At 42.5% G+C, this 14,620-nt stretch overlaps 1 protein-coding gene across 3 annotated transcripts in view; it reads left to right on the top strand.

Annotated features, from left to right (window-relative positions):
- COMP (cartilage oligomeric matrix protein) overlaps window positions 1–14,620 on the top strand; it is an 81,850-nt gene that overhangs the window by 51,416 nt on the left and 15,814 nt on the right. For all 3 annotated transcript variants that reach the window (XM_070745755.1, XM_070745746.1, XM_070745737.1), the window contains 5 exons: window positions 904–1,063; window positions 2,750–2,868; window positions 7,948–8,000; window positions 11,124–11,317; window positions 13,320–13,498. In XM_070745755.1, coding sequence (XP_070601856.1) covers window positions 904–1,063; window positions 2,750–2,868; window positions 7,948–8,000; window positions 11,124–11,317; window positions 13,320–13,498 — 705 coding nt within the window. The remainder of the gene's footprint in view (window positions 1–903; window positions 1,064–2,749; window positions 2,869–7,947; window positions 8,001–11,123; window positions 11,318–13,319; window positions 13,499–14,620) is intronic.

The raw sequence follows: 14,620 nt of genomic DNA, 5'->3' as shown, positions 1-14,620 counted from the left end.
CTCGGGAAAGCGCTAGGAAGCGCCGCCGCCCAGCTGTCACCTTCTGGAACAGCTGGGGCGCTTCCCAGTGCTCTCCCGAACCCGAACTTTTGCCGAACTTCTGGGTTCGGCGTTCGGGAGACCGCCGAGAAGCGCCCGGCTGTTTCTGAAGGTGACAGCTGGGCGGCGGCACTTCCCAGAACAGCCGGGGAGCTGTCGGCCAGTCGGGAGGCGCAGAAGGAGGTGGGCAATCCCACAAGGGGATTCCTGGGGTGGAGCTTTGACGTCACTGAGATGTCCTTCCTGGAGTCCCCGTTTCAGCCAGCCAGGAAGGACGTCTCAGTGACGTCAAAGTTCCGCCCTTGGAATCTCCTTGTGGGATTCCCCACTTCCTTTTTTCCCTCCTGACTGGCTGACAGCTCCCCAGCTGTTTCGGAAGGTGACAGCTGGGCGGTGGCGCTTCCTGGCGCTCTCCTGAACCCGAACCTGAACTTTTGCCGAACTTTTGCAAAAATTCGGGTTCAGTTTACTTTGCAGGTTCGGTTCGCCCAACACTAGTCGTAACCAACACTTTGAATTGCATCCGGAAACCAATCGGCAGCCAACGCCGATGTGTGTGGACACTCATGCAGGTGCGACAGTGTACACACCCAAGGGAAAACAAGGTTCGCCATCACTGTTGTAGCTTGTATGATGCCTATAGAAAACATCAACAGTCTGGGAACATGATGTTCGCTTCATGTTCCGCAGGAGATTTCCCCCACGTAGTCCTGCTTGCCAGGTTTCCTTGAAGCATCTTCCTGTCTATTGCGTGGAAAAACCAACATCTCAACAAGCAGGCTTTGTTGTCAGCGACGGCAACTTTTGCAAAGCCCAGCTGGTTTTCCCATTTATTTCCTTACTTACGAATCTTCCCCTCTGCAGGACAACTGTGTGTTTGTGCCCAATGCGGACCAGCAAAACGTGGATCTGGACAACTACGGGGACGCTTGCGACAACTGCCGGAACATCAAGAACAACAACCAGTGGGACAGTGATGGCGACGGGTGGGGGGATCTGTGCGACAACGATATGGATGGAGACCGTGAGTTTGGGCTGGGCTCAGAAAGTGGGCTGGTTTTATATGCAGTGGTACCTCTACTTATGAACTTAATTCAGACCAGGTGAGACCCCGTACGCCCAACAGGATCTCACAGCTGCATGCCGGACTAGTTGCAGTCTCCAAACGTTTTCAAGGGTGGCCCCAAATAGGACACTGTTTGCTATGGGGTACTCCCCCCACCCCCCCAAAAACCTGAAATTCAATCCTGGTGTCCAGAAAATCCCTCATAAATTCCTCTTACGTGATTGGCAAATATGGGGCTTTTGCCATGTATCTCAATGCTGTTATGTGCCCGGAGGGGTGAATATTTATTTATTTATTTATTTATTTATTTATTTATTTATTTATTTATTTATTTATTTATTTATTTATTTATTTATTTATTTATTTATTTATTTATTTATTTATTTATTTATTTATTTATTTATTTATTTATTTATTTATTTATTTATTTATTTATTTATTTATTTATTTATTTATTTATTTATTTATTTATTTATTTATTTATTTATTTATTTATTTATTTATTTATTTATTCGACTTCTATGCTGCCGAATCCTGAAGGACTCAGGGTGGCTCACAAAATAATATAAATACAAATACAAAAAGATGCAAAACAATAAGAAGTCGAATATAATATCTAAAACTAAAAACCCCATAATAAAAACCAATTTATTATTAAAAAACCTGTCGTAATCATATGCATACACACCATTCATTCAGTTTGGCCATGAAGAGAATAGAATAGAATAGAATAGAATAGAATAAATAGAATAGAATAGAATAGAATAAATAGAATAGAATAAATAGAATAGAATAGAATAAATAGAATAGAATAGAATAAAATAAATAGAATAGAATAGAATAAATAGAATAGAATAGAATAAATAGAATAGAATAGAATAGAATAAATAGAATAGAATAGAATAAATAGAATAGAATAGAATAGAATAAATAGAATAGAATAGAATAGAATAGAATAAATAGAATAAATAGAATAGAATAAATAGAATAGAATAAATAGAATAGAATAGAATAGAATAGAATAGAGCTGGAAGGTCTTCTAATCTTTTTCAGTGTTATTCTGACTTTTAAATTCAGTTATTCTGACTTTTAAATTCAGTTATTCTGACTTTTAAATTCATGGCCCCCCCAGCCTGCCGGCAAAGCCAGTCTTCATGGCCTTATGGAAGGCCAGTAGGGTGGGAGCAGTACGGACCTCGGGGGGGGGGGGGGTTGATTCCATAAAGCCGGGGCAGCTACAGAGAAGGCCCTCCATCGTGGCCCCGCCAACCTGCATTGCTTAGTTGACGGGACCTGAAGTAGACCAACCCTGTGTGCTCTTATTGGTCTCTGGGGGATATGTGGCAAGAGGTGGTCCCATAGACAGATACGTATATTGGAATTTCAAAACCAACTTATAAGGTTTTTTGGGGGAGGGGTGTCATTAAAAGAAACCTCCCAAATGTATCCATGCCATGATCCATATAATCTTGCAAGTACCGTGCTGGGGTGCCCCCATCAAAAAAAATTCCCAGCCTTATCACAGCTGAGACTTAAGAGCCGAGACACACACACACACACACTATTGGTATGCTCTGGGCCCAGTAACTCCCCACATTCTTTGCTTCTTATGGCTGCTGTTTCATTCCTTCCCCTCTTCTCCAGAAATTAAAAATGTCGTAGACAATTGTGTGAGGATCCCAAACACTGACCAGAAAGACACCGATGGGGATGGAGTTGGAGACGTCTGTGACAGCTGCCCCTTCATCAGTAACCCAGATCAGGTGAGGCTCTGGCTTGGCTTCATACAATATACTAATTTAGTTGCTTAATGGTCTCCAAGGCTGCACCTGCTAAGGAGAATAGCTGTAGTATTTATATACTGCCCCATAGTGCTTTACAGCAGGGGTCTCCAACCTTGGCAACTTTGAGACTTGTGGACTTCAACTCCCAGAATTCCTCAGCCAGCAAAACTGGCTGAGGAATTCTGGGAGTCGAAGTCCACAAGTCTTAAAGTTGCCAAGGTTTGGAGACCCTGGGTTTACAGTACATTGGTACCTCTACTTATGAACTTAATTCGTTCTGTAACCAGGTTCTTATGTAGAAATGTTTGGAAGAAAAAGCAATTTTTCCCATAGGAATCAATGTAAAAGCAGATAATGCGTGCGATTGGGGAAAGCACAGGGAGGGTAGAGGCCCTGTTTCCTTCCAGGAGATTCCTAGAGAGGCCCCACAGAGGCTTCTCCCTGCCTTTTCCTGCCCTGTTTCCTCCCAGGAGATTCCTAGAGAGGCCCCATGGAGGCTTTGCGTTTCCAGGCCCTGTTTCCTCCCAGGAGATTCCTAGAGAGGCCCCACGAAGGCTACTCTCCGCCTTTCCCGGCCCTGTTTCCTTCCAGGAGATTCCTAGAGAGGCCTCATGGAGGCTTCTCTCCGCCTTTCCCAGCCCTGTTTCCTCCCAGGAGATTCCTACCGAGGCCCCACGGATGCTTCTCTCCGCCTTTCCCGGCCCTGTTTCCTCCCAGGAGATTCCTAGATAGGCCTCATGGAGGCTTCTCTCCACCTTTCCCAGCCCTGTTTCCTCCCAGGAGATTCCTAGAGAGGCCCCACAGAGGCTTCTCTCTGCCTTTCCCAGCCCTGTTTCCTCCCAGGACATTCATAGAGAGGCCCCACGCAGGCTTCTCTCCGCCTTTTCTGGTTACAGTTTCAGAGGCTCAGGTTTGTAAGTGCAAAATGGTTCTTGAGCAGAGGCAAAAAAATCTTGAACACCCGGTTCTTATCTAGAAAAGTTCGTAAGTAGAGGCATTCTTAGTTAGAGGTACCACTGTACTCTTTGGGCGGTGTACAATATTTGTAAATTTTTTTGTGTGTACAAGAAACGGTGTCAGAAAAGGGTAAAATTCTGTGACCTGTTCACCTTGTACTCCTTAGAGTAGGGGGGTCAAACTCGATTTCATTGAGCCCCTGCATTCGGGTCAGTGATGGGTAGCACGCCACTGAAGCTGACTGTAGATCTGAAGGTCAGTGGTTCAAATCTCATCACTGGCTCAAAGTTGACTCAGCCTTCCATCCTTCTGAGGTGGGTAAAATGAGGACCTGGATTTTGGGGGCAAGAGGCTGGCTCTGTTAAAAAGTGCTATTGTTAACATGTTGTAAGCCGCCCTGAGTCTAAGGAGAAGGGCGGCATAAACATTGAATAAATAAATAAACCTATGTGGTCAGGTGCTCCGTCCCGATAGGAAATTCCAGGGTGCGTCCCCAGCTGCGCGCCTCTGCGTGAGATTTGGCTTGTGCGCATTTATCATCCTCACATAATTTCAGCAATTTTCACCAATTTTTTGCTTCCGCGCATGCGCGTAAGCAAAAGTAACAGTGAAAATCACCAAAATCTTGCTCGCGCATGTGTCCCCACAACAGCTTCAAAGGCTGCATTGCTAGCTGCTCTGTCGAGGTCTCTGGTAGACTCCTCCCGAAAATTCACAGATACAAATTTCAGACACACACACGTTTGAAAATTCAAAACAATGTTCTTTATACTGAAAATTCACTTAAGCCAAGCCCTCTTTTGGTATAGCAAAGAGCACTCATCTCCAAACAAACTGGTAATTGGTACAAGTCCCTTATCAGTTCTGAGATACTTAGCTTGCAGCTGTGAGGCAATTCACAGTCCTTCTTCTTCCACAAAGTGAAACACACTTGGCTCTGGTTTAGTTTCAAAGCGTGGAAAAATCAGCGCACAAAGGTCGAAGTCAGCAAGGCAGGCACGAAACACAACGATCAGATAATCCTCCACAATGACCAAACCCACAGGCTGCTATTTATAGCAGCCTCACTAATTACCACAGCCCCACCCAACCACAGGTGGCCTCATTTTCTTTGATAATAATCTCTCAGTTGTTGCCTATGCATTGCTCTCCGCATGCATGGCTGTATCATTAACTCTTGTTCTGAATCCAAGGAGGAGCTAGATAATTGATCTCCTTCGGAGCTGTCTGCCCCACTCTCCTCCTCCCTGTCACTCATGTCTTCTTGGTCAGAGGAGCCTTCATCAGCAGATTCCACCGGGAGAAAAACAGGCCTGCGGCATGTGGATGTCTGCCCCACATCCACAGTCCTTGGGGCAGGAGCTGGCCACAACAACTAGCTAAACTTTTTTCCCGAAGAAATTTTTGGAACAGAGATTTTCCTGCTCAGATGAGGCCAGTCCCAAATTAAATTGGAGTTCTGTGAGAAAAGCTGCAAAAACGTGAATTCTATCATCGTTTTTGGAATCACAGAATGTCCACCTAAACAGTTGGATTCCAAGACGTCCTTGCAAATCCCTTCCAATCAAACCTTCCCTTGAAGTGTAGAGGGCTGTTTTAATTGGAATTTCGTTACTCACAATTTGGGACGGTGCCCTGACTGTTTCATTCTCCTGAGTGAATGAGCTTGGAAAAACCAGCACAGGATAAAATCTTTTGACTTTTGATTGTGGGAAGCCACCTGCTTGAAATCTTTTTGTAAACAACTGTAGCTGAAACAATCCAATAGAAATGTTAGGTTTACATCAAGAGTATGCGGAGGAATGTTGGATTTTATGAGAAAGATTTTGAAGGTAGAAGTGTTTTGATAGAAGTGGAAAACATTTTACTCCAAACATTCAAAAATTCCAGGTCTGCATTTGATAAAAGCATCTTAAGGAGGTTTCTAAAGTGTTGTGGTTAGCTCTGGCCCAGCTCCTGCCCCAAGGAATGTGCAGGTGGATGTGGGGGAGACATCCACATGCCGCATGCCTGTTTTGCTCCCGATGGAATCTGCCGACGAAGCCTCCTCTGACCAAGGAAGCGTGAGTGACAGGGAAGAGGGGAGTTTGGCAGACAGCCCAGGAGGAGATCAATCATCTGTATCATCCCTGGATTCTGAACAAGAATTAATGACACATAGAGTGATGCATAGGAGACAACAACTGAAGGATTATTACAAGAGAAAATGAGGCCACCTGTGGTTGGGTGGGGCTGCTGTAATTAGTGCTACAGATAAAAGTGCAGCCTGGTGTTTTAGCCTCATGGCAGTTTATCTGATTCATTGTTTTGTCAAGATCGTGGTTTTTGTGCTGTTCAAGATTGTGTGTGGACTCTCTGGAATTTAGGATTGGACTCAATTTCCCAGTTATTGGGTGAGCAATTGGATTGCATTTAACCTGTGCCTTGTGTGTACCAGAAAATCCCTTTTGACATTTAAAAAGGGAGCTGTTTCTGTTTTTCTGTTTATAAAAACTTTTGGGTTTTCCTTTTATTGTGTGGTGTGTGTCTTCCTGGACTAATTACCCTGTAATTACGAGCGGTTGAAACACGCCGGCAGAACATAAAGGAAGGGAAATTTTAAAAAAATTAAAACTGTTAGGTTATTGGTTTGAACTCCAAGCTTGGTGATTTGGTTTGGGTCAAAAAGAGGGCTGTGAAAATATTTACTGACCCCTCGCCTCCTGGACATAAATTGTTTCAACTCCCACCCTCAAAACTACCCTATAGAGCACTGCACACAAACAATATAAAGACACAAGAACAGTTTTTCCCCCCTGAATGCCATCACTCTGCTAAACAAGTCATTCCCTCACCCCTGTCAAACTATTCACTAAAGCTGCATTACTATTACTATTAGTCTTCTCATCGTTCCTATGATCCGTCTCCTCCTACTTATGACTGTATGGTTGTAACTTGTTGTTTATATCCTTACAATTTATATTAATAGTGTTTCCTCATTGCTTATTTGTACCCTATGACAATCATTAAGTGTTGTATCTCATGATTCTTGACAAATGTCTATTTTCTTTTATGTACGCCGAGAACATAGGCACCAATGACAAATTCCTTGTGTGTCCAATCACACTTGGCCAATAAAACATTATATTCTCTTCTATTATAAATGTTTCATCCCCCTTCGCTTGTGACCAAATTGTAGCCAAATCCTTTGCAACCAAATCATCAACCTGTCCAGGTGTCACCTCTAGGTTGGTTGAGGCAGGCAGGGTTCCCTTGGGTACCATTTATTTATTTATTTTTATTTTTTATTTATTCATTTGTCCAATACACAATACATATGGAAGAGAATAGACATGAAGTAATATATATATAAAGATAATATGTAAAAATAGAGGAGAAGATATATGAAAGGAAGAAAATATATATGATATATGAGATAAAGGAAAGACAATTGGACAGGGGATGAAAGGCACACTAGTGCACTTAGGCGCGCCCCTTACTGACCTATTAGAAACCTGGAGAGGTCAATCGTGGATAGTCTAAGGGAGAAATGTTGGGGGTTAGGGGTTGACACTATTGAGTCCGGTAATGAGTTCCACGCTTCGACAACTCGATTGTTAAAGTCATATTTTTTACAGTCAAGTTTGGAGCGGTTAATATTAAGTTTGAATCTGTTGCGTGCTCTTGTGTTGTTACGGTTGAAGCTGAAGTAGTCATTGATCGGTAGGTCGTTGCAGCATATTTATTTATTTATTTATTTATTCTATTTTTTATGCCGCCCTTCTCCTTAGACTCAGGGCGGCTTACAACATGTTAGCAATATCACTTCTTAACAGAGCCAGTATATTGCCTCCACAATCCGGGTCTTGATCTTTGTTGGGGGTCAAGGGAAAGGGAAGGTTTTGACTTCTCTTTCTTTTCAAGATCCCCATGGACAATTGGTGGGCCTCTGTGTGACACAGAATGCTGGACTCGATGGGCTTTGGCCTGATTCAGCACGGCTCTTCTTATGTTCTTATGTTTTTAACCTTGGAGCTCAAACCAACAATGTAACTCCCTACCCGAGCTACACATATTCAAAGATGTTTCAATTAAAACTGTTTTCTACTTGTCGTTACTTAGAAAGATACTGACCACGATCTAGTTGGAGACCCGTGTGACACCAACCAGGACCAGTAAGTTGAAGAATGAAGCTGCCTTCATTTCACACGTAGCAGCAAGGTTTGAATTTCTGTCTGCGCCCTTGAAAGAGTAATTGCTCTATGAACCCCTCCTAGCTGGAGACAAGAGAGTAGGTGAGTCACCCAGAGATGGAGCAAGCAGGCTCTTTCGGCAACACACATTCCACTGTTGTTTGGAAAGCCTTGACAACTTCGATCACCACACAGGAAAGGCAGAAATAAAGACCCTCTGTCTATGAAGATTCTCAGTCATCCAAAGGTTGTCCCAAAGGGGCTTTTTCCCAAAGGCAACTGGACTTTGTTTTTAGAATAGAATAACAGAGTTGGAAGGGATCTTGGAGGTCGTCTAGTCCAACCCCCTGATCAGGCAGGAAATCCTACGCCCATGATAGAAACATAAAAGATTGACGGCAGAAGAAGACCTCATGGTCCATCTACTCTGCCCTTATGCTATTTCCTGTATTTTATCTTAGGATGGATATATGTTTATCCCAGGCATGTTTCAATTCAGTTACTGTGGATTTACCAACCACGTCTGCTGGAAGTTTGTCCCAAGCATCTACTGCTCTTTCAGTCAAATAATATTTTCTCCCGTTGCTTCTGATCTTTCCCCCAACTAACCTCAGATTGTGTCCCCTTGTTCTTGTGTTCATTTTCCTATTAAAAACACTTCCCTCCTGAACCTTATTTAACCCTTTAACATCGGGCGGTAGGAAAAGCAAGTAGGATGCTTGGCTGCATAGCTAGAGGTATAACAAGCAGGAAGAGGGAGATTGTGATCCCCTTATATAGAGTGCTGGTGAGACCACATTTGGAATACTGTGTTCAGTTCTGGAGACCTCACCTACAAAAAGATATTGACAAAATTGAACGGGTCCAAAGACGGGCTACAAGAATGGTGGAAGGTCTTAAGCATAAAATGTATCAGGAAAGACTTAATGAACTCAATCTGTATAGTCTGGAGGGCAGAAGGAAAAGGGGGGACATGATTGAAACATTTAAATATGTTAAAGGGTTAAATAAGGTCCAGGAGGGAAGTGTTTTTAATAGGAAAGTGAACACAAGAACAAGGGGACACAACCTGAAGTTAGTTGGGGGAAAGATCAAAAGCAACATGAGGAAATATTATTTTACTGAAAGAGTAGTAGATCCTTGGAACAAACTTCCAGCAGACGTGGTTGGTAAATCCACAGTAACTGAATTTAAACATGCCTGGGATAAACATATATCCATCCTAAGATAAAATACAGAAAATAGTATAAGGGCAGACTAGATGGACCATGAGGTCTTTTTCTGCTGTCAGTCTTCTATGTTTCTATGTTTCTATATTTAAATGTTTCGACCATGTCCCCCCTTTTCCTTCTGTCCTCCAGACTATACAGATTGAGTTCATGAAGTCTTTCCTGATAGGTTTTATGCTTAAGACCTTCCACCTTATTTTTATTATTTATTTATTTATTTATTCATTCATTCATTCATTCATTCATTCATTCATTCATTCCAATACAAATGGAAAGTTAAAGAGAATAAAAACATGTAGTAGTAAATATCAGGGAAAGGATAGAAGCAAAGATATGAGAATAGACTACGTCAACAAAGAATAGAGGAAAGGATATATGAATGGAAGAGAAGATATATAAAATATAGGAGAGACAATTGGACTTACTGACCTCTAAGGAACCTGGTGAGGTCAATCGTGGATAATCTAAGGGAAAAATATTGGAGGTTGGCAACACGGAGTCCGGTAATGAGTTCCACACCTCGACAACTCGTTTGCTAAAGTCATATTTTTTACAGTCAAGTTTGGAGCGGTTGATATTAAGTTTGTCCAACATCTTTTTAAAAGCTTCTGGTGCTGGAGAATTCACAATTTCTGGAAGCAAGTTTTCCCACTGATCAATTGTTCTAATTGTCAGGAAATTTCTTCTCGGTTCCCGTTTTACTTCTCAGTTCTTTTAAGTTCTGAAGAACTGAACCGAAGAAGCTACACAAGCGAAACCTCTTCAAGGAAAAACAAAGTTCAGTTCTCTTTTGAAAAAGAACCTTCGGGATAATGGCCTTCTCGTTTCAAACAGTGGTTGTTGGAAACAATTTAGGGGATAATGAACTTGGACCTAGAAACATAGAAACAGAAGTCTGATGGCAGAAAAAGACCTCATGGTCCATCTAGTCTGCCCTTATACTATTTTCTGTATTTTATCTTAGGATGGATATGTGTTTATCCCAGGCATGTTTAAATTCAGTTACTGTGGATTTATCTACCACGTCTGCTGGAAGTTTGTTCCAAGGATCTACTATTCTTTCAGTAAAATAATATTTTCTCAGGTTGCTTTTGATCTTTCCCCCAACTAACTTCAGATTGTGTCCCCTTGTTCTTGTGTTCACTTTCCTATTAAAAACACTTCCCTCCTGGACCTTATTTAACCCTTTAACATATTTAAATGTTTCAATCATGTCCCCCCTTTTCCTTCTGCCCTCCAGACTATACAGATTGAGTTCATGAAGTCTTTCCTGATACGTTTTATGCTTAAGACTTTCCACCATTCTTGTAGCCCGTCTTTGGACCCGTTCAATTTTGTCAATATCTTTTTGTAGGTGAGGGCTCCAGAACTGAACACAGTATTCCAAATGTGATCTCACCAGCACTCTGTATAGCAGGATCATAATCTCCCTCTTCCTGCTTGTTACACCTCTAGCTATGCAGCCAAGCATCCTACTTGCTTTTCCTACCGCCCAACCACACTGTTCACCCATTATGAGACTGTCAGAAATCACTACCCCAATTCCTTTTCTTCTGAAGTTTTTGCTAACACAGAACTGCCAATACCAAGTGCATTATTTTACATTTGGAAACATTAAACTGCAGTTTCCATTGCTTTGACCATTTATCTAGTAATGCTAAATCATTTACCATATTACAGACGCCTCCAGGAATGTCAACCCTATTGCACACTTTAAAGTCATCGGCAAATAGGCAAACTTTCCCTACCATAGATGACCATTTTCTATAATCCTCTTATTTAACTCATCCTCGGAGAGTGGCAGCATACAAATCCGATTAAATCTTAAATCTTAAATCACCCAACTCTTAAGTTTTATTCTCTTTCTTTTTGGCAGAGATGGAGATGGGCACCAGGATTCCCGCGACAATTGTCCTTCGGTGCCCAACAGCTCCCAGCTAGATTCTGACCAGGATGGGCTTGGAGATGAATGCGATGATGACGATGATAATGATGGCATCCCAGACCACAAGCCCCCAGGGCCTGACAATTGTCGCTTGGTCCCCAATCCTGGCCAGCAGGACACAAACCGTGAGGACAACTTTGCTTTCTCTCTCAATTTCTTCTTGTTAAGGAAGCACAAACATAGAACAGTTAGTGTCCATAACTGAGTTCAAACAATAAAATTACATAAAGAGCCATGGTCTTTATTGTAAGAATCTCGGTGGTGCAGTGGTTAGAGTGCAGTACTGCAGGCTACTTCTGCTGATTACCAGCTACCAGCAGTTTGGCAGATCGAATCTCAGTAGGCTTGAGGTTGACTCAGCCTTCCATCCTTCCAAGATGGGTAAAATAAGAACCCAGATTGTTGGGGTCAATATGCTGATTCTGTAAACCGATTAGAGAAGGCTGTACTATAAAGCGGTATATTTATTTATTTATTTAATTTATTTATTCATTCATTTATTCATTCATTCATTCATTCATTTGTCCAATACACAATACATATGGAAGAGAATACACATGAAGTAATATATATAAAGATAATATGTAAAAATAGAGGAGAAGATATATGAAAGGAAGAAAATATATATGATATATGAGATAAAGGAAAGACAATTGGACAGGGGACGAAAGTCACACTAGTGCACTTATGTATGCCCCTTACTGACCTCTTAGGAACCTGGAGAGGTCAATCATGGATAGTCTAAGGAAAAAATGTTGGGGGTTAGGGGTTGACACTATTGAGTCCGGTAATGAGTATCCACGCTTCGACAACTCGGTTGTTGAAATCATATTTTTTTCAGTCAAGTTTGGAGCGGTTAATATTAAGTTTGAATCTGTTGCGTGCCCTTGTGTTGTTGCGGTTGAAGCTGAAGTAGTCATTGACCGGTAGGACGTTGCAGCATATGATCTTGTGGGCAATACTTAAATCGTGTTTTAGGCGCCGTAGTTCTAAGCTATATAAGACTAAGGCCCATAGTCCAACCTCCTGTCAAGTGTAGGATTCACAAAGACAGGGTTCTCCAGGTTTGGTAACTTTTAAGACTTTGGTCTTAAAGTCTATGGTCACCATAGGATGGAAAGTTAATACAAACTTAAATAAATATATATATTTGGGGATTTGAAGTCCACAAGTCTCACAATTGCCAAGTTTGGAGACCCTTGCGCTAAATCAGTGCTTCTCAATTATTTTCCATTATGCCCCCCCCCCCCCCGGAAGAAGTAAATATTTCGTGCCCCACCCCCCAGCACTCCATCGGGATGATTATTTGCGTGGCTTATCAGTGTGATTGGGGTGTAATGTGTTTAAGTGATGCCTTAATCTATTTGGCTTCATGCTGTCCGCTGTTGACATTTTTATACACAGTAAACATACTGGTCTTTCCTCGTCTCCCACCATAGTCACAGTGAAGCCAAACACTACATCCACTTTATCATATTTCCTCCTCTTAGCTTTCGGGAGACTTACCTTTGTCTCATTATCTCCGTCTCTCTCCTTCTCTCTTTTCATCTCTGTTAAATATTTTCCCATGGTGTCTCTTAAAGGTTTGTTATCTGCACTTCATATCTCCTGCTCTATGCTGTGTGCTATTGTTCGGTGCAAATAACCCCTACTCCCTGCAGAAATAAAAGCACATTCCACGGGGTTGTGCCCCCCCCTGGCATTGCTCCACGGCCCCCTAGGGGGGCCCACTCCACTATTTGAGAAGCACTGCACTAAATAAAACAGTGTTTCTCAACCTTGGCAATTTTAAAGATCTCTAGACTTCAACTCCTAGAATTCCACAACCAGCTACGGTATTTTTCAGAGTATAAGACACACTCCCCCCCCCCAAAAAAATGGATTTTTTTTGGGGGGGGGAGAATTTTTTATCTGGACTTATTGTGCTGCATGACTGTAAACATGCATGATTAGATTGTTGTGTGATGTTTGTCGCTCTAGTTCTGCTTTTAAATCCTGTTGTAAGCCACTCAGAGTCCTTCAGGAGTTGGACACCATAGAAATACAATGAATTAAATTAAATTTTAAATTTTGAACCCAGGGAAATTGTGGGGAACTGATTCCCCACCCCCCTCTTCTCTTCTGCAGGAGATGGCGTCGGAGATGCTTGTCAGGACGACTTTGATAAGGACCTGGTGATTGACAAGATTGACGTTTGCCCTGAAAATGCTCAAGTGACACTGACTGACTTCCGGGCCTTTCAAACTGTAGTGTTGGATCCTGAAGGCGACGCCCAGATAGACCCCAACTGGATAGTCCTCAACCAGGTTAGCTATCAGCTCAGAGGTGTTCTGTCGGGCTCTCTCGTAGACTCCTCCCAAAAATTCACAGGTACAAATCTCAGACACACACACACGTTTGAAAAGTCAAAACAATGTTCTTTATAATGAAAATTCACATAAACCAAGCCCTCTTTTTATATAGCAAAGAGCACTGGTCTCCAAAAAACCTGGTAATTTGTACAAGTCCCTTATCAGTTCTGAGATACTTAGCTTGCAGCTGTGAGGCAATTCACAGTCCTTCTTCTTTCACAAAGTGACACACACTTTGCTCTGGTTTCGTTTCAAAGCGGGGAGAAATCAGCACACAAAAGGTCAAAGTAAAGCAGTCATGAAACACATAGATCTGATAATCCTCCACAATGGCCAAACCCACAGGCTGCTATTTATAGCAGGCTCACTAATTACCACAGCCCCATCCAACCCAGGTGGCCTCATTTTCTTTGATAATAATCTCTCAGTTGTTGTTGCCTATGCATCACTCTCCTCATGCGTGGCTGTATGATTAACTCTTGTTCCGAATCCAAGGAGGAGCTAGATAATTGATCTCCTTCTGAGCTGTCTGCCACACTCTCCTCCTCCCTGTCACTCATGTCTTCTTGATCAGAGGAGCCTTCATCAGCAGATTCCACCGGGGGGCAAAACAGGCCTGCAGCATGTGGATGTCTCCCCCACATACACAGTCCTTGGGGCAGGAGCAGGGCCAGAGCTACCACAACAAGAGGTGGCTTAGCAATTTCCTGATGTGCTTGTTCTTGTTTCTGGTCCTGATGATGCTTTGCACTATTGAAAACTCTTCTGGTCCTGGAGAACATGTGCATTACCCTCAAGCATCTACAGTATGGAGATTTCTCAGTCACCTAGGTCATGGTTGTCCCAAAGGTGCTTTATTTCAACAGGCAACTGTCTGGATTTTGTTCGAAGATGTTTTACTTCTCATCCAAGAAGCTGAGGAAGAAAAAACAGCAAGTCCAGGGGGGGGGGGGGGGGGAAGCACCTTTGGGATTACCGTATTTTTTGGAGTATAAGACGCACCTTAGTTTTGGGGGAGGAAAATAGTGAAAAGAACTGCTTACTAGGTATTCATTTGGCTAGCATCCTTAGTCTGTT

The sequence above is a fragment of the Erythrolamprus reginae genome, chromosome 1 (assembly GCF_031021105.1).
Source record: "Erythrolamprus reginae isolate rEryReg1 chromosome 1, rEryReg1.hap1, whole genome shotgun sequence".
Lineage (NCBI taxonomy): Eukaryota > Metazoa > Chordata > Lepidosauria > Squamata > Dipsadidae > Erythrolamprus > Erythrolamprus reginae.
The sequence above is the reverse complement of the archived record's forward strand: the minus strand, read 5'-3'. Positions and strand labels throughout refer to the sequence as shown.